We start from the raw sequence: 27,940 nt of genomic DNA, 5'->3' as shown, positions 1-27,940 counted from the left end.
TGGTAGTATAGTGTAGGGTAGTATAGTGTAGTTTAGTGTAGTGTATGGCAGTGTAATGTAGTGTAGTATAGTATAGTATAGTTTAGTGTAGTGTAGTTTAGTGTAGTGTATGGTAGTGTAGTGTAGTGTCGTGTATGGTAGTGTAGTGTAATGTGTGGTAGTGTAGGGTAGTGTAGTGTAGTTTAGTGTAGTGTATGGTAGTGTAGTATAGTGTAGTTTAGTGTAGTGTAGGGTAGTATAGTGTAGTTTAGTGTAGTGTATGATAGTGTAGTGTAGGGTAGTGTAGTTTAGTGTAGTGTATGGTAGTGTAGGGTAGTGTAGTGTAGTTTAGTGTAGTGTATGGTAGTGCAGTGTAGGGTAGTGTAGTGTATGGTAGTGCAGTGTAGGGTAGTGTAGTGTATGGTAGTGTAGTGTATGGTAGTATAGTGTAGGGTAGTATAGTGTAGTGTAGTGTAGTTTAGTGTAGGGTAGTGTAGTTTAGTGTAGTGTATGGTAGTGTAGTATAGTGTAGTGTAGTGTATGGTAGTATAGTGTAGGGTAGTATAGTGTAGTTTAGTGTAGTGTATGGTAGTGTAGTATAGTGTAGTGTAGTGTATGGTAGTGTATTGTAGGGTAGGGTAGTGTAGTGTAGTGTATGGTAGTATAGTGTAGGGTAGTATCGTGTAGTTTAGTGTAGTGTATGGCAGTGTAGTGTAGTGTAGTGTAGTGTAGTATAGTATAGTATAGTTTAGTTTAGTTTAGTGTAGTGTAGTTTAGTGTAGTGTATGGTAGTGTAGTGTAGTGTATGGTAGTGTAGTGTAGTTTAGTGTAGTGCATGGTAGTGTAGTATAGGGTAGTATAGTGTAGTATAGTGTAGTGTAGTGTAGTGTAGTGTAGTGTAGTGTATGGTAGTGTAGTGTAGTATAGTGTAGCGTAGTGTAGTGTATGGTAGTATAGTGTAGGGTAGTGTAGTGTATGGTAGTATAGTGTAGGGTAGTATAGTGTAGTTTAGTGTAGTGTATGGCAGTGTAATGTAGTGTAGTATAGTATAGTTTAGTGTAGTGTAGTTTAGTGTAGTGTAGTGTAGTGTAGTGTATGGTAGTGTAGTGTAATGTATGGTAGGGTAGTGTAGTGTAGTTTAGTGTAGTGTATGGTAGTGTAGTATAGTGTAGTTTAGTGTAGTGTATGGTAGTGTAGTGTAGGGTAGTATAGTGTAGTTTAGTGTAGTGTATGGTAGTGCAGTGTAGTGTAGTGTAGTGTATGGTAGTGCAGTGTAGGGTAGTGTAGTGTATGGTAGTGTAGTGTATGGTAGTATAGTGTAGGGTAGTATAGTGTAGTGTAGTGTAGTGTAGTGTATGGTAGTGTAGTGTAGTTTAGTGTAGGGTAGTGTAGTGTATGGTAGTGTAGTGTATGGTAGTGTAGTGTAGGGTAGTGTAGTGTATGGTAGTGTAGTGTAGTGTAGTGTAGAGTAGTGTAGTGTAGTGTAGTGTAGTGTAGTGTAGTGTATGGTAGTGTAGTGTATGGTAGTGTAGTGTAGGGTAGTGTGAGAATCCATACCACCACTGGTCTGGTTCCCAGGAAGTTGAGGTCAGTGTTCTCTCCGAACAGGTATCCCTCTGGGTGGGTGGAGTCAAACCTCTCCCCGCCCATGATGAAGTGGCTGGCAAAGTAACTTCCTGTGGGGAACAGGAAGAGGAAGTGAGCAAACCTGATCCCAAAGATTCCACCTCCTCATATACACAGTAGCCCAATTCTGTTTCTCCCCTTTTACATGAACAGAGGACAGTTACAGGAGCTCACTGAGCTAGGTCAAGGTGTTCCAACCCTGGCTCTAGGGAATAGGTACAGTAGATCAGAAATGTCTTGTAATTAGGGTTTGAGGTAAGGTTATCTGATCCTAGATCTGTGTTTAGGGGGCAACTTCTACCTCAAGCTTCTCTCTACACAGTAAAGTCATCTGTCTGGTAGCATGCAGATTAGGGTCATCTGGTCTGAATCAACATGGCTGTTCTGGCTGTTCTCCAACCCCCCTTTGCTGTTCTCCAACTCCCCCTCTGCTGCTCTCTAACTCCCCTCTGGTCTTATCACAGGGACAAAGGTTTTTAAACTCAAACAAAAAAAGTATTATATGGTACTGATCAGGAAATGCCTTTTGTGACACTTCCTGGTGGGGAAACAATGAGAGTTTATGTTTTGAAAGGGTCATAGAAGGGCAGACAGCCAGATACCATTCAAATTATAATCAGCTGTGGGCTACCTGAATGTAGGCCTACCAACTGTCCTTGAATGCCCACTATATATATATCTGCACACACACACACACACACACACACATACGCACAAACGCAAACATGCACACACACACAAATACACACACACACACACACACATACAGTAATGATGGATATGGAGTGTAAATAGTATGTACAGGTTGCCTAGTTGGCCTTATTTACACCTGAAGTGACAGGTGAGCCCTGTGAGTCAGGTAATTAGGTGACACCAGTTCTTAGAGAGAAGAAACTAAGGCTGAGAGATCCAGGTAGAGATCCCAGGCCATAGCTACTCAGTGTAAAAGCTCAGACACACCGGTAGGATTGTCAAACGTTTCCCTGTTGACAGTACTTAGCACCACTGAACAGTGTCGGCAGTCAGTCTCTTTTGTGTTCACACAGCAAAGACCTTGGAAGTCGTCAGCCACTCAGCCTGGTTAATATACTCCAAACCAGAAGGTGGCAGTAGCATTGTTAGGTAATGCATATCCATGCGTATTGTTTATGGTCTAATTCAAAGCTATCTGCGCTAATGTTGCTATTTTGTAGAAAGCCCTTGTTGATACTAGCCAGATGGCCACAGCTAGATAACTACCTAGGAAGATGACGAAGAAACAATTTAATTCACTCTCCATAATCCCATACTGCCAGTGCCAGCCCATAGCCAAATGTTTAGCTAGCTAGCTAACGTTAGCATATTCGCTAGCTAGCACAACATGGCTATCTAGCTAGCTAAGGACACTGCTCTAACTTGGCAGCTAACACAGGCAGCTGTTTCACGGAAACTAGCTAATCCATTGTGATTGAATTATAATGTCAATACTAGCTACAGTGGTAGCTTGGAGGAAGTATTTAGTGTTGTGTGCATTGCGTCTGTGCACTTAGCTAGCTACATCCCATAGCCTACATTGCATATGAAGTGTGACTGGCTCATCCGTGGATGTACGGATAAAATGCCCTCTTTTTTCCTTTTTATTTGTTGGTTCCCCGATTGGCTCGTGCTCTCTGATTCGCTCAAAGTCAAGTTGTTGGCCAGTGACGAGCATTGCGATTCTACAAGTAGAATCGATAGGTTAGTCGCTACTGGGTCGGTACACAGCAGGTAGGCCTACCGCTTTTGTTCTAGCAAGAGAAGGAACCACCTCCAAATGTGATAAGTACCTATCGGCAATCTATCAGCAGTGAGATTCTCTGTGTGTTTCATGCTTAACAGTGATGGAAGTGGTTTGGTGATGAGTAACCTTGCCTTAGACCTGAAGACTTATGTTAGCTCCCCAGGCTAATTCCTACGCTTTAGCTCAGCTGATCTGATCTGTCATGACTGGATAGGTGAAAGCATGCGTATGTGAATCCAAACTGACTGCAGAGAATTTGGGAGTTATGGGTTGTAGCAGGGTTCTCTATCCTTGCCCTCTATTCCTGCCCTATGAGGATAGCCAGACACAGAGATTGAGTCTGGAATGGCACCCTATTCCCTAGTGCACTATGCTGCTTTTTGACTGTAACACCAGTATTACACTAGTGCAGGGGTGTCAAACGTCCGGCCCGCGGGCCGGATCAGGCCCGCAAACGGGTTTAATCCGGCCCGCGAGATGATTTTGTAAAGTATAAAAATGAGCTGCAATTTTTCAATAAAAGAAACTGCTGTTCCAATTGTGTCCACTGGATGGCGCAATAGCAATTGTGTTAAGCAAGCAAACTGTTTATACCGGGGCAGAGCAAATAGGTCAAGCAAGTGCAGCCAGTCCGGATGAGCTACTTTGTTTTGCCCGCGATATTTATTACGGCTTCTACTTTTAACATTATGTGCTTTGGCACCCTCATTGCCCCAATATGTCTCTGTCAAAAAAGAGAAAAGTGGACGCAGAGTGCAGAGTGTTCCAAGAAAAATTGTCATCCTTCTATTTATTCACGGAATTGAATGGGAAAGCTGTATGTTTGGTGTGTTCACAGCATGTTGCAGTGCTGAAAGAATATAACCTTCAGTCGCCACTATGTGAGTCTTCATGCCGACAAATATGACAACTTTCAAGGACAGCGGAGAAGAGAGAAGGTGAATGAACTGTTGGTGGGTCTGAAGAAACAGCAGTCTGTGTTTACTCACAGCCGAGACATCAGTGACGCTGCAGTGAAAGCTAGCTACCTCATTGCTAATGAAATCGCAGTGGCTTCAAAACCATTTAGTGAGGGTGAATTTGTAAAAACATGCATGATGAAGGCAGCAGAGATTGTGTGCCCTGAAAAGCACCAGGCTTTTGCAAATATCAGCTTGACAAGAAACACAGTTGCAGACAGGATTTCCGATCTTTCAGTGGATTTGGACAGCCAGTTGAAGCAAAAAGTAAAGTCATTTATTGCGTTTTCGGTTGCAATTGATGAAAGCACGGACATTACAGATGTTGCACAACTGGCCATTTTCATCCGCGGAGTTGATGACACATTGACCGTCACAGAGGAGTTCGTGGAGTTGGTGCCGATGACAGATACAACGACAGCAGCTGATATTTTCACTGCACTCGTCGGCGCGCTGGACAGGGTCGGAGTGGACTGGTCCCGCGCTGTCAGCCTGGCTACAGATGGTGCGCCCTCAATTATCGGGAAAAAAGCAGGCGTTGTGACAAAGTTCAGAGAGAAAGTGCAATCTGCAAATGGAGGACGTGATTTTTGGACTTTTCACTGTATTTTGCACCAGGAGGCTTTGTGTTGCAAGTCATTAAAGATGGATAACGTCATGAATAAAACAAAGCTGCGCTCAAGGCTCACGCACAAGCACTTGAATCACATCCTGAAGTTGGCTGCCACTCAGGATGTGACGCCTGATATTGATGCGCTGGTGAAAGCTAAAAGATGCCAGGTATCAGGAGTCAAATAAACTATGCAACCCCACTTAAAGTGCTGCATGAGACACCCTGATATAGTTCTGTGATCTGTGATATACTTCTGTGAATCACTGAGGCATTGTGTGTTTGTGTGTTGTTTGTCCTCAGAATTTCAAATATCTTGAGGTAATTTATGATTAATAGTGATGTTGTGCTTTTGGACACACTGTCCTCAGGCTCCAGCTTTATGTTTATATGTTTTTATGTTGATGTGCTATTGTTTTTAATTGATTTTATTTTATTTGTATATTTAACCTATTCTTGACTCTGTGGTTCTTGCACTTGTTTGGGGAACAGGATTTCATTATTTGTATCTACATTTCTGCCTGAGAAATGACACCCGGATATAGTTCTGTGATCTGTGAAACAGTTATGTGAATCACTGAGGCATTGTGTGTTTGTGTGTTCTTTTCAAATAAACTTCAGGTGTTTTATGATTAATAGTGATGTTGTGCTTGTACTATTTTGGACACACTGTCCTCAGGCTCCAGCTTTATGTTTTATGTTGATAGTATTAAAACAAAGAAAACAATCTGAAGTTGTTGTTTTTAAGTTATATATACCATGATTTTACCGGTCCGGCCCACTTGGGAATAGATTTTCCTCCATGTGGCCCCTGAGCTAAAATGAGTTTGACACCCCTGCACTAGTGTATACACCATGATGTTATACTAGGGAAATTGTGTTTCCATAGCTAGGGCTGACAGTGCAGACTTGTGAAGAGCAGAATCAACAACCTCTGCATAATCAAAACAGTTTTGCTTTGTGATAAGGTGTTAACCATAAAGGTGTAAACCCATGTTCACAGTTAGCCATTGTTATGTAATGCAGCCTGAAAAGCCCCAGCGGCCTTGCCTTTGCCCCAAGTCTGAGCAGGCCCTGTGTCTCTATGTCCTTTGATATCAACCCTCCTCCCCACACACATCCGCTCCGCTCCCACTGATATTATAATCTAGGGCCTATAAGAACAGGGTATACGGGCTAGGTTGCATCTTCAACCTAGCATAGGGTTCGATTTACAGAGCCATAATAAAAAACTGATTTTAAATCCGAGGCAATTTGAAATATGAATGTGGGCACATGATATAGATTCCGTAGGTGTTGAGGATATTAACATTGGGCACATCTAAAACTAAGTCAATGTATTCCTGTTTCCACACTTATTACTGATATCTCTATTACCATAGTCATGATGGTAATCTCTGGGTAACTGGTGTAGTGCTGTAGTGTAGTTGGTTACTGCTGCTGATCATAGCCTCTTCGCTCCGGGAGACCTGTACTCATTGGGCTCCCGTCGCTGAAGGCTACATCCCGTACCCCCGAAAACATACCCACATAAACAAAATAGTATGGTATACTATGGTATAAATACTATAGTATTCACTATAGTGTTTTTGTGGACTAAAGTCCGTAATATTTACTGTAGTATACTGTATTATTTACAGTTAACTACAGCAAAAATACTGTAGTAAAAGAAAATTGCAGTATATTCTATAGTAAAATATTCTATAGTGTTTTTGCGTATTGTAGTATACTGTAGTATTTACTGTAATGTTTTTGCAGACTGTACTATATTGTAGTATTTACTGTAGAGTTTTTGCAGACTTTAATATACTGTAGTATTTACTGTAGTATTTTTGCGGACATTACTGTAGTATTTACATTTGATACTGGATTTCCGAGGCATGGGTCGAAATCGCTAAGCAGTGTACTTCAAAGCAGTGTGCCGATGTCTGTATCACTTTATCAGAAGTACGTGATCAATGATGTCCGAAGCTTTGCTTCGTCGAACAACCACCTGATTGGTTTGGTATTGGTTTCGGTAGAAAACATTAAAGGCTACGCTGCGCACACGCTACAGAGTGTGGGACGTCATCTATAATAATTTGTCTGCTCTAAATTATTTTGACCAACAGGTGCCACTAGTGTACACTGTGCTGATCAAAGTCTGGACTAATGAACCTATTTAAGACACAATTCAATTCAAATCAAATCGAATTTTATTTGTCACATGCGCCGAATACAACAGGTGTAGACCTTACAGTGAAATGCTTACTTACAAGCCCTAAACCAACAATGAACTTTTAAGAAAGAATACAAAAAGTCCTGTGTAGCTCTGTTGGTAGAGCATGACGCTTGCAACGCCAGGGTTGTAGGTTCGATTCCCACGGGGTATGAAAATTTATGCACTCGCTAACTGTAAGTCGCTCTGGATAAGAGCGTCGGCTAAATGACAAAAATTTTCTTAAAAAATACAATATAATACAAAATAAAAGTAACAAATAATTAAAGAGCAGCAGTAAAAATAACAATATTGAGGCTATATACAGGGGGTACCGGTACCAAGTCAATGTGCGGGGGCACCGGTTAGTTGAGGTAATATGTATGTAGAATTATTAAAGTGCCTATGCGTAGATAATAAACAGAGAGTAGCAGCAGCGTAAAAGTAGGGGGGGCAATGCAAATAGTCTGGGTAGCCATTTGATTAGATGTTCAGGAGTCTTATGGCTTGGTAGAAGCTGTTTAGAAGCCTCTGGGACCTAGACTTGGCGCTCCGGTACCGCTTGCCGTGCTGTAGCAGAGAGAACAGTCTATGACTAGGGTGGCTGGAGTCTGACAATTTTTAGGGCCTTCCTCTGACACCGCCTGGTATAGAGGTCCTGGATGGCAGGAAGCTTGGCCCCAGTGATGTACTGGGCTGTACGCACTACCCTCTGAAGTGCCTTGCGGTCGGAGGCCGAGCAGTTGCCATACTAGGCAGTCAGGATGCTCTCGATGGTGCAGCTGTAGAACCTTTTGAAGATCTGAGGACCCATGCCAAATATTTTCAGTCTCCTTAGGGGGAATAGGTTTTGTTGTGCCCTCTTCACGACTGTCTTGGTGTGCTTGGACCATGTTAGTTTGTTGGTGATGTGGACACCAAGGAACTTGAAGCTCTCAACCTGCTCCACTACAGCCCCGTCGATGAGAATGGGGGTGTGCTCGGTCCTCTTCTTTTTCCTGTAGTCCACAATCATCTCCTTTGTCTTGATCACGTTGAGGGAGAGGTTGTTGTCCTGGCACCACACGGTGCCAGGACCTCCTCCCTAGAGGCTGTCTCGTCATTATCGGTGATCAGGCCTACCACTGTTGTGTCATCTGCAAACTTAATGATGGTGTTGGAGTCGTGCCTGGCCATGCAGTAATGAGTGAACAGGGAGTACAGGAGGTGACTGAGCACGCACCCCTGAGGGGCCCCCGTGTTGAGGATCAGCGTGGCGGATGTGTTGTTACCTACCCTTACCACCTGGGGGCGGCCAGTCAGGAAGTCCAGGATCCAGTTGCAGAGGGAGGTGTTTAGTCCCAGGGTCCTTAGCTTAGTGATGAGCTTTGAGAAAAATTCAAAAAAACACACAAAATAGCACGGTTGGTTAAGAGTCCATAAAACGGCAGCCATCCCCTCCGGCGCCAACTTCAACAATTGGCTGGAAAGCCTCGATGCTTCAGGAAGCTTAATTTCCCCATCACTAGTATTTACTGTAGCATTTTTGTTCTATTATCTATGAGATAGAAGTGGAGGCTTTCTCTTTGAGAAAACCTATTTAGGAGCAAATTTTCCATAACCGGTATGTATGTATGTATGTATGTATGTATGTATGTATGTATGTATGTATGTATGTATGTATGTATGTATGTATGTATGTATGTATGTATGTATGTATGTATGTATGTATGACTGGGTTTCTGAATGAATAGTTCAGAGCTTCTGCTCTTTCTGTAACCTGTAGGAAACACAATATATGGTTTATAATTGGCATGTAGGTTTCTCACTTATGGGTGGGACAAATTGGGATATGGGGGAGGGGAATGGGCAGGGTATATGCAAATTAAATACTGTAGTATTTACTATAGTTAAAAAATGTAGTGTTTTTGCAGACTGTAGTGTTTTTGCTGTGTTATTTACTACAGTGTTTTGTGGATAATACTGTAGTATTTACTATAATATTCTACAGTATACTACAGTTTACTATAGAATTCTAAAGTAAGTACTGTAGTATTCTATAGTAAACTGTAATATTTTTTCATGTGGGTATCTACCAGCCCTCTGGTTTACCTATTTCCGATAAACTTTTCCCGTCACCGAAGTCAAAATCTATAATCCGGAATGAATTACTAGTTGGTACGGGTCATGAAATGTGTGAAAATAAACATTTATATCCAACTTTTCCATAGTTTATTGAATTCACTCCATATCTCCCTAAAGGTGCACTGCTGTCTGGGATCACGAGGTAATCTGGCGTGGCAACTACTACAGAGTATGGGGACTTGGGAGTGAGCTTGGGAAATTGGGATTTAAACGTTCCCATGCTTTTAAATTAACGGTTCTGTTCCGGAACAGTATAGATGTCTTTCGTTCCTGGTTCTGATTCTGTTCCTCAAAAAAAAAAACATCTGGTTATCTGTTCTGTTCACTGAACCGGTTCCAACCCCTGGTACCGACAGATGTAGCCTATTGAATATCATTTTAGAATATGCATATAATGCATCCTCCAAATGCAATGTCTGCCTACGCCCACACATATTGTCTCAATAATTATTATTATTTTATTCCCTCAAACACTAAATTAGGCATAGCTAATTTCAAAAGGACATCTGTCAATAGTGAAAAATAATTATTCATATTCTAAAAACGGTGAAATGTCCAAACTGCATCAGCATACCAATAATTTGATCTCAGTTTCATGGGAATATGCATTTAGATCTTCTTGAATTATCTCAGCCTACAGTGTAGGCCTAACCAGTAGCGGCCGCTGAATGGCTGAATACCCGGGGTATGGGGGGTGGTGGTGGATGGAGATGTCAACAAAGCAGCAGGACAGAAATATGATGCTGTCGCGAGTAGTCAGTGTAATGCGGTGGATCGAAGTCAGGCACAGGACACAGAACTCTAAGAGACGTACTTTACTGAAATAAGTAAAGAATACAACACAGAATACCTCCACACAGGGAGGAACTAACCCGCTCACCAACGACACACGAAACAACAAACAACCACGCACAAAACACATTGGGAGCCACTGGGTTATATAGGGAAGGAGTGATCACAATAATGGGCAACAGGTGTGTGACAATAGACAACAGGTGCAACATAGAACATAGATCGGCAGCAGCTAGTATTCCGGTGACGACTAACGTCGAAGCCTGCCGGAGCAAGGAGGAGGGGCAGCCTCGGCAGAATCCGTGACAGTACCCCCCCCTCCCGCCCCCGACGCGCGGCTCCAGCCGTGCGTCGACACCGGCCTCGGGGACGGCCAGGAGGACGCGGCGTGGGGCGAGTTGGATGACTACGGTGGAAATCCCTCAACATGGAGGGATCGAGGATGTCCCTCCTAAGGACCCAGCACCGCTCCTCCGGACCGTACCCCTCCCACTCCACGAGATACTGCAGGCCTCCCACCCGACGTCTCGAATCTACAGTGAGGGAAAAAAGTATTTGATCCCCTGCTGATTTTGTACGTTTGCCCACTGACAAAGAAATTATCAGTCTATAATTGTAATGTCAAAAAAATGCATGTCAAAAATGTTATAAATTGATTTGCATTTTAATGAGGGAAAGTATTTGACCCCCTCTCAATCAGAAAGATTCCTGGCTCCCAGGTGTCTTTTATACGGGTAACGAGCTGAGATTAGGAGCACACTCTTAAATGGAGTGCTCCTAATTCAGCTAGTTACCTGTATAAAAGACACCTGTCCACAGAAGCAATCAATCAGATTCCAAACTCTCCACCATGGCCAAGACCAAAGAGCTCTCCAAGGATGTTAGGGACAAGATTGTAGACCTACAAGACCATCGGCAAGCAGCTTGGTGAGAAGGTGATAACAGTTGGTGCTATTATTCGCAAATGGAAGAAACACAAAATAACTGTCAATCTCCCTCAGCCTGGGGCTCCATGCAAGATCTCACCTCGTGGAGTTGCAATGATCATGAGAACGGTGAGGAATCAGCCCAGAACTACACTACGCCGTGAAGGACTGAAAATCCTGCAGCGCCCGGATTGCTCAAGAAAGCACATATACAGGGCCGTCTGAAGTTTGCCAATGAACATCTGAATGATTCAGAGGAGAACTGGGTGAAAGTGTTGTGGTCAGATGAGACCAAAATGGAGCTCTTTGGCATCAACTCAACGTGTTTGGAGGAGGAATGCTGCCTATGACCCCAAGAACACCATCCCCACCGTCAAACATGGAGTTGGAAACATTATGCTTTGGGGGTGTTTTTCTGCTAAGGGGACATGACAACTTCACCGCATCAAAGGGATGATGGACGGGGCCATGTACCGTCAAATCTTGGGTGAGAACCTCCTTCCCTCAGCCAGGGCATTGAAAATGGGTTGTGGGTGGGTATTCCAGCATGACAATGACCCAAAACACACGGCCAAGGCAACAAAGTGGCGGCTCAAGAAGAAGCACATTAAGGTCCTGGAGTGGCCTTGCCAGTCTCCAGACCTTAATCCCATAAAAAATCTGTGGAGGGAGCTGAAGGTTTGAGTTGCCAAACATCAGCCTCGAAACCTTAATGACTTGGAGAAGATCTGCAAAGAGGAGTGGAACAAAATCCCTCCTGAGATGTGTGCAAACCTGGTGGCCAACTAAAAGAAATGTCTGACCTCTGTGATTGCCAGCAAGGGTTTTGCCACCAAGTACTAAGTCATGTTTTGCAGAGTGGTCAAATACTTATTTCCCTCATTAAAATGCAAATCAATCTATAACATTTTTGACATGCGTTTTTCTGGATTTTTTTGTTGTTATTCTGTCTCTCACTGTTCAAATAAACCTACCATTAAAATTATAGACTGATCATGTCTTTGTCAGTGGGCAAACGTACAAAATCAGCAGGGGATCAAATACTTTTTTCCCTCACTGTAAGATGGAACGGACCAAGTACGCCGGTGCCCCCTCGATGTCCAGTGGGGGTGGAGGAACCTCCCGTATCTTAGACTCCTGGAGTGGACCAGCTACCACCGGCCTGAGGAGAGACACATGGAACGAGGGGTTAATACGATACTCAGGAGGAAGCTGTAACCTATAACATACCTCGTTCAATCTCCTCAGGACTTTGAATGGCCCCACAAACCACCGACCCAGCTTCCGGCAGGGCAGGCGAAGAGGCAGGTTTCGGGTCGAGAGCCAGACCCGGTCCCCCGGTGCATACACCGGAGCCTCACTGCGGTGGCGGTCGGCGCTCGCCTTCTGCCGCCCGATGGCCCGCTGCAGGCGCACATGGGCAGCGTTCCAGGTCTCCAGCGAGCGCCGAAACCATTCATCCACCGCAGGTGCCTCGATCTGGCTCTGATGCCAAGGTGCCAGAACCGGCTGATAACCTAATACACACTGGAATGGAGTAAGGTTAGTGGAGGAGTGGCGGAGTGAGTTTTGGGCCATCTCTGCCCAGGGGAGGAAAACCGAACACTCCCCCGGCCGGTCCTGGCATTACGACCTCAGAAACCTACCCACCTCCTGGTTGACTCTCTCCACCTGCCCGTTACTTTCGGGGTGAAACCCTGAGGTCAGGCTGACCGAGACTCCCAGACATTCCATGAACGCCCTCCAAACCCTCGAGGTGAACTGAGAACCCCGATCAGACACTATATCCTCAGGTATCCCATAGTGCCGGAAGACGTGTGTAAATAGGGCCTCAGCAGTCTGTAGGGCCGTAGGGAGACCGGGCAGAGGAATGAGGCAGCAGGACTTAGAAAACCGATCCACAACGACCAGGATCGTGGTATTCCCTTGTGAGGGGGGAAGGTCCGTCACGAAATCCACTGATAGGTGGGACCACGTCGTTGTGGAACGGGTAGGGGTTGCAATTTCCCTCTGGGCAGGTGTCTAGGAGCCTTACACTGGGCGCACACCGAGCAGGAGGAAACATAAACCCTCACGTCCTTAGCTAAGGTGGGCCACCAGTACTTCCCACTAAGACTAACTAAGACTAATGCACTGTCCGACCGATACCAGGATGACCAGAGGAGGGTGACGTGTGAGCCCAATAGATCAAACGATTGCGGACCTCCAGCGGGACGTACACACGACCCTCTGGACACTGGGGAGGAGTGGGTTCGTTACGCAACGCCCGCTCAATGTCCGCGTCCACCTCCCACACCACCGGTGCCACCAGACACGATGCCGGAAGTATGGGAGTGGGCTCCACGGAACTCTCCTCCGTGTCATACAGTAGGGACAGAGCATCTGCCTTAGCATTCTGGGAACCTGGCCTGTACGAAAGGGTGAAACAAAAACGGGTGAGAAACATTGACCACCTTGCCTGGCGAGGGTTTAATCTCTTCGCCGCAGACGCAGACACCTGGATAGCAAGTTGATGCTTTGTGCTGTTCTGCCTTTGTCATAGCCTGGCCCGCTCTCACTATTTGATTCCCACCAGCCCTCCGTAGTGCTTGTGTCTGTGTAGGTGTGCGTACAAATAATTATGATTTGTACTTTATTATTATTTTCTCTTAGCATTTTAGTATTATGTATGTGTATATTTTAAATTAGTATAGATTATTATTCTGGGGTATGAATGTTTGTGTATGTAGATGTGTGTATGGATGTATGTATGTGTATGCGTGTGTACGTATCGGTATATATTTAAGAATATTTATTTTATATTTTTTTGTATGTGTATGTATACATGTGTATGTAGGTGTGTGTGTGTGTGTATGTGCACGTGTGTGTATATGGGTGTGTGCGTATATATACAGTGGGGGAAAAAAGTATTTAGTCAGCCACCAATTGTGCAAGTTCTCCCACTTAAAAAGATGAGAGAGGCCTGTAATTTTCATCATAGGTACACGTCAACTATGACAGACAAATTGAGAGAAAAAAATCCAAAAAAACACATTGTAGGATCTTTAATGAATTTATTTGCAAATTATGGTGGAAAATAAGTATTTGGTCACCTACAAACAAGCAAGATTTCTGGCTCTCACAGACCTGTAACTTCTTCTTTAAGAGGCTCCTCTGTCCTCCACTCGTTACCTGTATTAATGGCACCTGTTTCAACTTGTTATCAGTATAAAAGACACCTGTCCACAACCTCAAACAGTCACACTCCAAACTCCACTATGGCAAAGACCAAAGAGCTGTCAAAGGACACCAGAAACAAAATTGTAGACCTGCACCAGGCTGGGAAGACTGAATCTGCAATAGGTAAGCAGCTTGGTTTGAAGAAATCAACTGTGGGAACAATTATTAGGAAATGGAAGACATACAAGACCACTGATAATCTCCCTCGATCTGGGGCTCCACGCAAGATCTCACCCCGTGGGGTCAGAATGATCACAAGAACGGTGAGCAAAATTCCCAGAACCACACAGGGGGACCTAGTGAATGACCTGCAGAGAGCTGGGACCAAAGTAACAAAGCCTACCATCAGTAACACACTACGCCGCCAGGGACTCAAATCCTGCAGTGCCAGACGTGTCCCCCTGCTTAAGCCAGTACATGTCCAGGCCCGTCTGAAGTTTGCTAGAGTGCATTTGGATGATCCAGAAGAGGATTGTGTCACTAAACCGATGTGGATGTGGTGAAGGAGTCAGGCGCAGGACACTGAGGTTAAGTCCAACAGTATTTAATAGTCCAAAGTATAATAGGAAAACCTCCGACCTCAAAATAAACAAAGAGGCGAGGGAGAATTACGCACACGCGTAAACACTAAAACACAAAACAAACAGGGAGCAAAGACGTAGCTCCGACACTGTGGCAGTAAATAACAACACACAATAATACTAGAACAAAACAAGGAACTTATAAGACACGCAATCAACACACAAATGGACACAGGATACAGACAGACAAAAGCAATCGAATGACGAAACATAGAGCGGTGGCAGCTAGTACTCCGGGGACGGCGATCGCCGAAGCCTGCCCGAACCAGGAGGAGGAGCAGTCTCGGCCGAAACCGTGACAGTACCCCCCCCCTTGACGCGCGGCTCCAGCCGTGCGCCGACCCCAGCCTCGGGGACGGCCAGGAGGACGCGGACCCGGGCGCGTGGGATGCCCATGGTGAAACTCAGTCAGGAGGGATGGATCGAGTATGTCCCTCCTGGGCACCCAGCACCGCTCCTCCGGACCGTACCCCTCCCACTCCACGAGATACTGGAGACCACTCATCCGGCGCCTCGAGTCCAAGATGGTCCGGACCCTGTACGCCGGGGCCCCCTCGATGTCCAAAGGGGGCGGAGGGGTCTCTCCTATCTCATCTTCTTGGAGTGGGCCAGCTACCACCGGCCTGAGAAGAGACACATGGAACGAGGGGTTAATATTTTTATACTCTATAGGCAGTTGTAACCTGTAACACACCTCGTTCAATCTTCTCAGGACTTTGAAGGGCCCCACAAACCGCCGACCCAGCTTCCGGCAGGGCAGGTGGAGGGGCAGGTTTCGAGTCGAGAGCCAGACTCGATCTCCCGGTGCGTACACCGGTCCCTCACTGCGGTGGCGGTCGGCGCTCGCCTTTTGTTGACGGATGGCACGCTGCAGATGGACATGGGCAGCGTCCCACGTCTCCTCCGAGCGCCGAATCCACTCGTCCACCGCAGGGGCCTCGATCTGGCTCTCGTGCCATGGTGCCAGGACTGGCTGATAACCTAAAACACACTGGAAAGGTGTTAAATTGGTGGAGGAGTGGCGGAGAGAGTTCTGGGCCATCTCTGCCCAGGGGATGAACCTAGACCACTCCTCCGGCCGGTCCCGGCAATAGGACCTCAAAACCTACCCACATCCTGGTTGACACGTTCCACCTGCCCATTGCTCTCTGGGTGGTACCCGAGGTAAGGCTTACCGAGACCCCCAACCGTTCCATGAACGCCCCCAAACTCTGGAGGTGAACTGGGGACCTCGGTCAGACACTATATCCTCGGGGACCCCATAGTGCCGGAAAACATGGGTAAATAGGGCCTCAGCGGTTTGTAGGGCAGTAGGGAGACCCGGCATGGGAAGGAGACGACAGGCCTTGGAAAACCGATCCACAACGACCAAAATGGTGGTATTCCCCTGGGAGGGGGAAGATCGGTTACGAAATCCACCGATAGGTGGGACCATGGTCGTTGTGGAACGGGCAGGGGATGTAGCTTACCCCTGGGCAAATGTCTAGGCGCCTTACACTGTGCACACACCCGAGCAGGAGGAGACATAAACCCTCACATCCCTAGCTAACGTTGGCCACCAGTATTTCATGCTAAGACAGTGCAGTCCGGCCAATACCTGGATGTCCAGAGGAGGGTGATGTATGAGCCCAATAAATCAATCGATCACGAATCTCGAGCGGAACGTCGTCCGCCCCACAGGACACTCGGGGGAGTAGGGTCGGTACGCAGTGCCCGCTCGATTTCGCATCGACCTCCCATATCACCGGAGCCACCAAACAAGACTCCGGCAATATGGAAGTAGGCTCGTTGGACCTCTCCTCTGTGTCATACCGCCGGGACAGGGCGTCTGCCTTACCATTCTGGGACCCAGGGATGTATGTGATCTTAAAACGAACCGGGTTAGGAACATGTTCCACCTAGCCTGACGAGGGTTCAATCTCCTAGCTGCCCGGATGTACTCCAGGTTACGGTGATCAGTCAGAATGAGGAAAGGGTGTTGAGCCCCCTCAAGCCAATGCCTCCACACCTTTAGGGCCTGGACTACGGCTAACAGCTCCCTGTCCCCAACATCATAGTTACGCTCCGCCGAGCTGAGCTTCTTGGAGTAGAACGCACAGGGGCGGAGTTTAGGTGGCATGCCGGACCGTTGTGACAGAACTGCCCCAATACCGGTCTCGGACGCGTCTACCTCTACTTGGAATGGTAAAGAGGGATCCGGATGCGCCAGCACAGGAGCCGAGGTGAACAGGTTCTTTAGTTTGACAAATGCCCTGTCCGCCTCAGCCGACCACTGCAAACGAACCGGACCCCCTTTAGCAGGGACGTAATGGGAGCTGCAACCTGTCCAAAACCCCGAATAAACCTCCGGTAGTAATTAGCAAAACCCAAGAACTGCTGCACCTCTTTTACAGTGGTTGGAGTTTGCCAATTACGCACGGCCGATACCCGGTCTACCTCAATCTCCACTCCAGACGCGGACAACCGATAACCCAAAAAGGAGACGGACTCCTGGAAGAACAGGCATTTCTCTGCCTTGACATACAAGTCATGCTCCAACAGTCTTCTCAACACTCGGCGCACCTGGGCTACATGCTCAGCTCGTGTAGAAGAATACACTAGGATGTCGTCGATGTAAACTACTACACCCCTGCCCATGCATGTCCCGGAAAATCTCGTCAACAAAGGATTGGAAGACTGAAGGAGCATTCATTAACCCGTATGGCATGACGAGATACCGTAATGACCCGAGGTGGTGCTAAATGCTGTTTTCCATTCATCCCCCCTCCCTAATGCGCACCAGATTGTACGCGCTCCTGAGATCCAACTTTGTGAAGAACCGCGCTCCGCGTAATGACTCCGTCATCGTCGCAATCAGTGGAAGTGGGTAACTGTATTTAACTGTGATCTGATTGAGACTACGGTAATCAATACACGGGCGCAATCCCCCCGTCCCTTCTTCTTCACAAAGAAGAAACTCGAGGAGACCGGGGAAGTGGAGGACCGTATGTATCCCTGTGCCAAGGACACGGCTATGTAAGTCTCCATAGCCGCTGTTTCCTCTTGAGACAGGGGATACACACGACTCCGGGGAAGAGCTGCTCCTGTCTGGAGATTTATCGCACAGTCCCCTTGTCTATGAGGAGGTAGCTGTGTTGCCCTCGATTTGCTAAACACGAGTGCTAAATCCTCATACTCAGGGGGAATGCGCAGTGCGGGCACTTGGTTCGGACTCTCTACCGAGGTCGCCCCTACGGAAACACCTAGACATCTCCCTACACACTGGGCAGACCACTCCATAAGAGCCCTCTGTTGCCACGCTATGGTAGGATCATGGGTGCTTAACCAGGAAGGCCCAACACCACGGGGTACGCAGGGAGAGTCAATCAGATAAAACTGAATGATCTCCTCATGACCCCCCTGCGTCGTCATCGTCAGTGGTGCTGTGACATCCCTGATCAGACCCGACCCCAACGGCCGGCTGTCTAATGCATGGACAGGAAATGGAGCTTCTACCGGCCGAAGGGGAATTCCTAACCTACCACAAAATGCCCGAACAATAAAGTTCCCAGCTGCGCCTGAATCTACTAGCGCCTTATGCTGGGAATGAGGTGCCACCTGTGGAAATCTCACAGGAATACTCATGTGACCAACAGAAAGCTCTGGGTAAGTGGGGCGCCTACTCACCTGAAATGACTCCCCAGTGCGTGGCCTGTTGTCACCTCTCCCAGGAGACCCTCCCCAGCACCTGGCCGCGGTGTGTCCTCCACGACCACAGGTGGTGCAGGGGATGGCCCCCCTCGGGTTCCCTCTCCTCCTCTCTCTAGCGCCAGCACCCCGAGCTCCATGGGAATCGGCTCGGAGGTGCTGGAGGGTGGAATGGACGACCCCCACTCGGGACGTCCCGCGGGTAGCCAGCAGGGTGTCTAGACGGATGGAAATGTCCACCAACTGGTCGAACTACAGGTTGGTGTCCCTGCAGGCCAGCTCACGACCGAACGTCCTCTCGTAGGCTACACCGGTAGTGGTCGATGAGGGCCCTCTCATTCCACCCCGCATCCGCCGCTAGTGTCCGGAACTCCAGTGCGAACTCCTGTGCGCTCCTCTTCCCCCTGTCGGAGGTGGAATAGACGCTCTCCCGCCGCTTTCCCCTCAGGTGGATGATCGAAGACAGCCCTGAAGCGGCGGGGAGAACTCCCGCGTAGGTGATGGTTGCGGGCGTCTATTCCCCTCCATTCGGCGTTGGCCCACTCCAATGCCTTGCCGGATAGACAGGAGATGAGGGCGGAGACGCTTCGTATCCCGAGGGCGCCGGGTGTATGGTGGCAAGGTAAAGTTCCACCTGCAGGAGGAATCCCTGACACCCGGCTGCAGAACCGTCATATGCCCTTGGGAGCGAGAGCCGAATGCCACTGGGTTCCGGTGCTGAGAGAGGAGGACTGGCCGTTGGTGATGGGATGTTGTAAGAGTGCGTGGGCACCTCTCGATTCACCAATCGGCGCAGAGTGTTGGACACCTCGTCCATGGCGGCCCCGAGTTGCCGGATCATGGTGTCCTGGTAGTTGATCCGGTCCTCCAGGGATTCGGGTGCCGCCGCTGTTCCTGCTGACTCCATGGTGGTGTGTTGTTCTGTCACTAAACCGATGTGGATGTGGTGAAGGAGTCAGGCGCAGGACACTGAGGTTAAGTCCAACAGTATTTAATAGTCCAAAGTATAATAGGAAAACCTCCGACCTCAAAATAAACAAAGAGGCGAGGGAGAATTACGCACACGCGTAAACACTAAAACACAAAACAAACAGGGAGCAAAGACGTAGCTCCGACACTGTGGCAGTAAATAACAACACACAATAATACTAGAACAAAACAAGGAACTTATAAGACACGCAATCAACACACAAATGGACACAGGATACAGACAGACAAAAGCAATCGAATGACGAAACATAGAGCGGTGGCAGCTAGTACTCCGGGGACGGCGATCGCCGAAGCCTGCCCGAACCAGGAGGAGGAGCAGTCTCGGCCGAAACCGTGACAGATTGGGAGAATGTCATATGGTCAGATGAAACCAAAATATAACTTTTTGGCAAAAACTCAACTCGTCGTGTTTGGAGGACAAAGAATGCTGAGTTGCATCCAAAGAACACCATACCTACTGTGAAGCATGGGGGTGGAAACATCATGCTTTGGGGCTGTTTTTCTGCAAAGGGACCAGGACGACTGATCCGTGTAAAGGAAAGAATGGGGCCATGTATCGTGAGATTTTGAGTGAAAACCTCCTTCCATCAGCAAGGGCATTGAAGATGAAACGTGGCTGGGACTTTCAGCATGACAATGATCCCAAACACACCGCCCAGGCAACGAAGGAGTGGCTTCGTAAGAAGCATTTCAAGGTCCTGGAGTGGCCTAGCCAGTCTCCAGATCTCAACCCCATAGAAAATATGTGGAGGGAGTTGAAAGTCCGTGTTGCCCAGCGACAGCCCCAAAACATCACTGCTCTAGAGGAGATCTGCATGGAGGAATGGGCCAAAATACCAGCAACAGTGTGTGAAAACCTTGTGAAGACTTACAGAAAACGTTTGACCTGTGTCATTGCCAACAAAGGGTATATAACAAAGTATTGAGAAACTTTTGTTATTGACCAAATACTTATTTTCCACCATAATTTGCAAATAAATCCTACAATGTGATTTTCTGGATTAGTTTTTCTCATTTTGTCTGTCATAGTTGACGTGTACCTATGATGAAAATTACAGGCCTCTCTCATCTTTTTAAGTGGGAGAACTTGCACAATTGGTGGCTGACTAAATACTTTTTTCCCCATGTGTGTGTGTGTGTGTGTGTGTGTGTGTATGCATGTGTGTGTGGATGTGTATGTGTGCACATATGTATATATACAGTGAGGGAAAAAAGTATTTGATCCCCTGCTAATTTTGTATGTTTGCCCACTGACAAAGAAATTATCAGTCTATAATTTTTATGGTAGGTTTATTTGAACAGTGAGAGACAGAATAACAACAAAAAAATCCAGTAAAACGCATGTCATAAATGTTATAAATTGATTTGCATTTTAATGAGGGAAATAAGTATTTGACCCCCTCTCAATCAGAAAGATTTCTGGCTCCCAGGTGTCTTTTATACAGGTATCGAGCTCAGATTAGGAGCACACTCTTAAAGGGAGTGCTCCTAATCTCAGTTTGTTACCTGTATAAAAGACACCTGTCCACAGAAGCAATCAATCAATCAGATTCCAAACTCTCCACCATGGCCAAGACCAAAGAGCTCTCCAAGGATGTCAGGGACAAGATTGTAGACCTACACAAGGCTGGAATGGGCTACAAGACCATCGCCAAGCAGCTTGGTGAGAAGGTGACAACAGTTGGTGCGATTATTCACAAATGGAAGAAACACAAAATAACTGTCAATCTCTCTCAGCCTGGGGCTCCATGCAAGATCTCACCTCGTGGAGTTGCAATGATCATGAGAACGGTGAGGAATCAGCCCAGAACTACACGGGAGGATCTTGTCAATGATCTTAAGGCAGCTGGGACCATAGTCACCAAGAAAACAATTGGTAACACACTACGCCGTGAAGGACTGAAATCCTGCAGCGCCCGCAAGGTCCCCCTGCTCAAGAAAGAACATATACAGGCCCGTCTGAAGTTTGCCAATGAACATCTGAATGATTCAGAGGAGAACTGGGTGAAAGTGTTGTGGTCTGATGAGACCAAAATCGAGCTCTTTGGCATCAACTCAACTCGCCGTGTTTGGAGGAGGAGGAATGCTGCCTATGACCCCAAGAACACCATCCCCACCGTCAAACATGGAGGTGGAAATATTATGCTTTGGGGGTGTTTTTCTGCTAAGGGGACAGGACAACTTCACCGCATCAAAGGGACGATGGACGGGGCCATGTACCGTCAAATCTTGGGTGAGAACCTCCTTCCCTCAGCCAGGGCATTGAAAAAGGGTCTTGGATGGGTATTCCAGCATGACAATGACCCAAAACACACGGCCAAGGCGTTCAAAGGAGTGGCGGCTCAAGAAGAAGCACATTAAGGTCCTGGAGTGGCCTAGCCAGTCTCCAGACCTTAATCCCATAGAAAATCTGTGGAGGAAGCTGAAGGTTCGAGTTGCCAAACGTCAGCCTCGAAACCTTAATGACTTGGAGAAGATCTGCAAAGAGGAGTGGGACAAAACTCCCTCCTGAGATGTGTGCAAACCTGGTGGCCAACTACAAGAAACGTCTGACCTCTGTGATTGCCAACAAGGGTTTTGCCACCAAGTACTAAATCCTGTTTTGCAGAGGGGTCAAATACTTATTTCCCTCATTAAAATGCAAATCAATTTATAACATTTTTGACATGCGTTTTTCTGGATTTTTTTTTTGTTATTCTGTCTCTCACTGTTCAAATAAACCTACCATTAAAATTATAGACTGATCATGTCTTTGTCAGTGGGCAAACGTACAAAATCAGCAGGGGATCAAATACTTTTTTCCCTCACTGTAAATCACTATTTTTAAAAATTATTTTCAGACTGCCAGGAGTAGGCAAAACAGAAGAAAATTGTTAGAACTGGAGGGACAAATTCACTTACTGGATAGGGAGAATGCTAGACATCCATCTATGGAGAAACATAAAAAAATTATGTCTTTAAAATTTAAATACAATCAGTTCCTCTCGGCTGGAGAAGGAAACACTGACACCCGGCTGGTGTGCCGTCATATGCCCTCGGGAGCGAGAGCCGAATCCCACTGGGCCCAGGTGGCGAAGGGGTGGACTGTGGTATGGGTGGTAGAGTGGTTGGAGGAGGTGTAGGAAGGCCACCTCTCTCCCAACGGTCCATAGTATTCATCACCCTCTCCATGGCGGTGCCGAGAGCCTGGATGATACTCTCCTGTCGTTGAAATCGTTCCTCCATCGATTCGGACTGACTGGCTGTACCTGCTGACTCCATAAATGGTGCGTGGTTCTGTCACGAGTGTCAGTGTAATGCGGTGGATCGAAGTCAGGCGCAGGACACAGAACTCTAAGAAACGTACTTTACTGAAATAAGTAAAGAATACAATACAGAATACCTCCACACAGGGAGGAACTAACCCGCTCACCAACGACACACGAAACAACAAACAACCACGCACAAAACACATTGGGAGCCACTGGGTTATATAGGGAAGGAGTGATCACAATCATGGGCAACAGGTGTGTAACAATAGACAACAGGTGCAACATAGAAACATAGAACATAGATCGGCAGCAGCTAGTATTCCGGTGATGACTAATGCAGGCGGAGCAAGGAGGAGGGGCAGCCTCGGCAGAATCCGTGACAGATGCCAAGTTTTCAAACTACCAATAGTTTATTTGAGAAGATATATAAAGCAATCTGTGCATTTGAACAGCAGCATAAATAAACCTATTTTACTTTTGGATGTCAAAAACCGAATGACCACTGCTGCAGATGCTGCCACTGTTTTCAACAGATTAGAGTATACTTGTCACACTCTGGCTCCGGGACTTTGTATTTGAGCCAGGGTGTATTCGTTTTGTTGGGTTTGGTTTGGTTATGTTGGGTATTTGGGTGTGCTTGGTTTTGGTTGTTCTTGTTAGTCATATGACTCCCAATCGGAGGTAACGAGTGTCAGCTGTCGGCTCGTTATCTCTGATTGGGAGCCATATTTAAACTGTGTGTCTTCACCTTGTGTTTGTGGGTTTTTGTTCCATGTTCAGTCATTGTCACTGTTGGACTTCACTATCGTCATTTTGTTTTGTTGTTTCGTGGTTGCTTTAATATAATAAAGTCAACATGTTCGCTCAACACGCTGCGCCTTGGTCCGCTTCCTTAGACGATCGTGACAGAAAAACCCACCATCAAAGGACCAAGCAGCGTGTCCAGGAATCGGCAGCCTGGACGTGGGAGCAGCGTCGGAGGGACGAGAGGCAACCCCAAGAATTTTTTAGGGGGGGGCACAGGGCATGGACGACGGGGCTGACGGAGGCAGAGAAGGGGCGAATTCAAAAGGCCACCAGGTTACGGGGGCTACTGGTCAAAGTAGGGAAAGGAGGTTTAGAGGCACGGCGAGAGGTACTGGGGTGTGTTACCAGTCCGGTCCGGCCCGTTCCAGTTCCCGGAGTAGAGCCAGTGGTGTGGGTCCCCAGTACGGTCCGGCCAGTTACGGCCCCTCGCACCAAATGGACGGTGCGCGTCTCCAGCCCATCCCAGCCGGTCCCTGCTCCACGTACGAAGCCTACGGTGTGCGTCACCAGCCCAGCCCGGCCTGTTCCTGCTCCACGCACCAAGCCTACGGGGTGCGTCGCCAGCCCAGCCCGGCCTGTTCCTGCTCCACGCACCAAGCCTACGGGGTGCGTCGCCAGCCCAGCCCGGCCTGTTCCTGCACCACGCACTAGGCCTTATGTGCGTCCCCAGGGTCCAGCATGCCCTGTTCCTTCTCCCCGCACTAGCCCTGAGATGCGTGTCCTCAGCCCGGTACCTCCAGTTCCGGCACCACGCACCAGGCCTATAGTGCGTCTCGGCCGGCCAGAGTCTGCCGTCTGCCCAACGGCGCCTGAACTGCCCGTCTGCCCAACGGCGCCTGAACTGCCCGTCTGCCCAACGGCGCCTGAACTACCCGTCTGCCCAACGCCGTCTGAACTGTCCGTCTGCCAAGCGCTGCATGAAATGCCCGTCTGTACTGAGCCTGCAAAGCCGCCCGTCTGCCATGAGCCTTCAGAGCCGTCCGCTAGACCGGAGCCGCTAGAGCCTTCCGCCAGACAGGAGCCGCTAGAGCCTTCCGCCAGACAGGAGCAGCCGAAGCCTTCCGCCAGACAGGAGCAGCCAGAGCCTTCCGCCAGACGGGATCAGCCAGAGCCTTCCGCCAGACAGGATCAGCCAGAGCCTTCCGCCAGACAGGATCAGCCAGAGCCTTCCGCCAGACAGGATCAGCCAGAGCCTTCCGCCAGACAGGATCAGCCAGAGCCTTCCGCCAGCCATGAGCAGCCAGATCCGTCAGCCAGCCATGAGCAGCCAGATCCGTCAGCCAGCCATGAGCAGCCAGATCCGTCAGCCAGCCATGAGCAGCCAGATCCGTCAGCCAGCCATGAGCAGCCAGATCCGTCAGCCAGCCATGAGCAGCCAGATCCGTCAGCCAGCCATGAGCAGCCAGATCCGTCAGCCAGCCATGAGCCGTCCAGCCAGGATCCGCCAGAGCCGTCCAGCCAGGATCCGCCAGCCAGCCAGGATCCGCCAGAGCCAGCCAGCCAGGATCCGCCATTCAGTCCGGTGCTGCCCCTTAGTCCGGTGCTGCCCCTTAGTCCGGTGCTGCCTCTTAGTCCGGTGCTGCCCCTTAATCCAGTGGGGTTAAATTGGAGGGTGGTCATTGGGAGGAGGCTACGTAGCGGGTAGTGACTATGGTGGGGGTGGGGACCACGACCTGTGCCAGAGCCGCCACCGTGGACAGACGCCCTCCCAGACCCTCCCCTAGACTTTATGCTGGTGCGCCCGGAGTTCGCACCTTAAGGGGGGGGTTATGTCACACTCTGGCTCCGGGACTTTGTATTTGAGCCAGGGTGTATTCGTTTTGTTGGGTTTGGTTTGGTTATGTTGGGTATTTGGGTGTGCTTGGTTTTGGTTGTTCTTGTTAGTCATATGACTCCCAATCGGAGGTAACGAGTGTCAGCTGTCGGCTCGTTATCTCTGATTGGGAGCCATATTTAAACTGTGTGTCTTCACCTTGTGTTTGTGGGTTTTTGTTCCATGTTCAGTCATTGTCACTGTTGGACTTCACTATCGTCATTTTGTTTTGTTGTTTCGTGGTTGCTTTAATATAATAAAGTCAACATGTTCGCTCAACACGCTGCGCCTTGGTCCGCTTCCTTAGACGATCGTGACAATACTATTTAGAATGAGCAGCCAGCTCATGAACGCATGCAGATGCAATAAGTGAAAACACATTATCTAACTGTGAATAGCTAACATAATGTCACAAAGCATGATGCGCTAGCCAGTTAACTTTCATTCTGAAATAACTTCATATTTCCCAGTTAGAAAGATATTAGTTTAGATAGACTTGAAATTGGCATGGGAGCTAGCTGCTTATCAACGGTAGATAACTAGTTAATTTGACCCCAAAAATGTACCTAACTACTTCTCAATGTTTCTCAAAACTAATGCAGCTAGCTAATGCAGCTTTGTGATACACCCGGTTTTATGCTGTTTTAATCCACACAACATGTCCCCTGTCACCTACAGTAGAACCTGATGAACACCATGGCATTGGGGAAACAATCAAATTGGCCAGCCAGTCATGCTTTTTTGTCCTACCAGATCAGCATTGAGAAGGTTCTAGCTAGTGTCCTTCAACTCTTGTTGGATGGAGATGTCTGGTTTATCAGGTCCCAGGCTCCCATGACTGTTATGATTATTTATTTACAAGTTAATTACAATTCGGTTTTTGCTTTAGCGTCATCTGTACCTGATAGAGCAGATCTAGTTTAATGTACGGAAGTAAGCCGTCTGGCGCGAGTGACTCATTGGGCGAGAGACTAGAGCAGACCCAGAAGTTTTCATTGAGCACACATTTGAGCGCCCCAGTACTGTCCATTTACTTTGTGCTGTTAAAATGTATGCTATGAAACCATTGTGAGAAGTAACTGAGCGACGCTTTGGTGCGCTCCGGGAGCACTACACTCCTGCATACTGCAATCTTCAGTTTGCTCCTTTTTCCTATTTTTATTGGATGTATGTGGTATAATGCTTTTCAGCGTCATTTTGCTCAATGGGAGGCTAGTGGTCAGGCTGATACTGCCTCGACCACAATCACATAGGCCTAGTGCTTTTCCATGTGTGTTTCAAACATGACGATTATATTATTGGCACCCACTGTCTGGTAGAGCATTTTTTTCATGAATGCTCTACATTTTTATGTTTTCTATCCACAGTTAGCCACCCTAGCACTGAGGCCTATGGGTGCGGACAGGATGCAGGGCATATTCCATATCTGACACCTTGTCCTTTGATTTAATGATTGTGACTCCTCTTTATATTTAAATAATAGATCATACGAATAAGTCATAGGCCTATAATTAGCCTAATATTAATAAATAGGCCTCATAATATCCTAATAATATAGACCTATGTCTTTTTTCCCCAAACCGAGATGGCAGATATAGGCTGTCCTGGAATAGGCTGTGGGTTGAATGGGTTCTCTCCTATTAGGCTGTCGTCAATGGGGAACAGTCACCTACCAGATTTCGGTGGATAGCTGTACACCGAGGTGGACGGTATATCGACCTCTTCCACTCCTGCGTTCTGTCTGCTGGTCAAAGCTCCCATTTCCACAGAAAATAAAAGCTCAAATTAACGAACATACCAAGAAAACATTCGCTATTCTATAAAACCCCTCTACTCATTTAATCCAGTTCGTGCTGCCATTTCCATTTTTTATTCTCGGTTTATGTCCTTGGTTCCCTGCTGCTATAGTCTAGTTGTGCTCGTTCGGGGATTAGTTGTTGTTCTTGTCTGCTTTATCCAAAACCCAGTGGGGTTGGTGCTGTCGCCAAGACCGATCGATGGTTTGTTTTCCGGCAGAAAAGCAACAGCATGCATCCCTTTAATAGCAAAGCAATTTATCCATTCACTTCGCGACGCATTCTTGGCTCCAATGCAGCGCGTTTCGTGGATGAAAACGAGGTCTCTCACCATGTAGCACTGTCAGGGCCGGCCCTTGCCTTTGGGGGGCCCTAGGGGCCCTCACCTCGCAGACAAAACATTTTAGTGACCCCCTCTTGACAGCTGAGATAAATAATTGAAGTTTTAGAGTATATTTCCTGCAATTCAAAAAATAATAATCCATGGTGCGTAGAGACATTTCTGCAGTTTTTAAGCTAATTTATTTTACAGTACAGCTACTGTAGGGAAGAGCCGGGACGAAAGTAACGTGGGACGGAAGTAAGATTTGACGTAATGACGCATGAACCTGCCTAATGCAGAAGACGACCTCCCTGCAAGATATCAGCACGCTGCGACAATGTTTGAAGGAGTCATCAACAAAAGTTGTTTTAAGCGAGGTTAAGTACAAAGAATGACCCGGAAGTGTTTTTTTGTTGTAGAGTTGTGTTTATTTTTTTAAGGTTCCAAACACATGTTATTTTCTTAACCCATCTAGTGACTACATGACAGCATAGGTTTGAAG

The 27,940-nt window shown here is 47.4% G+C and overlaps 1 protein-coding gene across 5 annotated transcripts in view; it reads right to left on the bottom strand.

Annotated features, from left to right (window-relative positions):
* LOC121575530 (E3 ubiquitin ligase RNF157) overlaps positions 1–27,451 on the bottom strand; it is a 63,612-nt gene extending 36,161 nt beyond the window's left edge. For all 5 annotated transcript variants that reach the window (XM_041888701.1, XM_041888694.1, XM_041888718.1 and 2 more), the window contains exons 1-2: positions 26,994–27,451; positions 1,537–1,655 (exon numbers count right to left, since the gene is read on the bottom strand). In XM_041888701.1, coding sequence (XP_041744635.1) covers positions 1,537–1,655; positions 26,994–27,081 — 207 coding nt within the window. In that variant the 5' untranslated portion in view covers positions 27,082–27,451. The remainder of the gene's footprint in view (positions 1–1,536; positions 1,656–26,993) is intronic.
* Positions 27,452–27,940: the final 489 nt, after the last annotated feature.

Source organism: Coregonus clupeaformis, chromosome 1 (genome assembly GCF_020615455.1).
Source record: "Coregonus clupeaformis isolate EN_2021a chromosome 1, ASM2061545v1, whole genome shotgun sequence".
Taxonomy (NCBI): domain Eukaryota; kingdom Metazoa; phylum Chordata; class Actinopteri; order Salmoniformes; family Salmonidae; genus Coregonus; species Coregonus clupeaformis.
The sequence above is the reverse complement of the archived record's forward strand: the minus strand, read 5'-3'. Positions and strand labels throughout refer to the sequence as shown.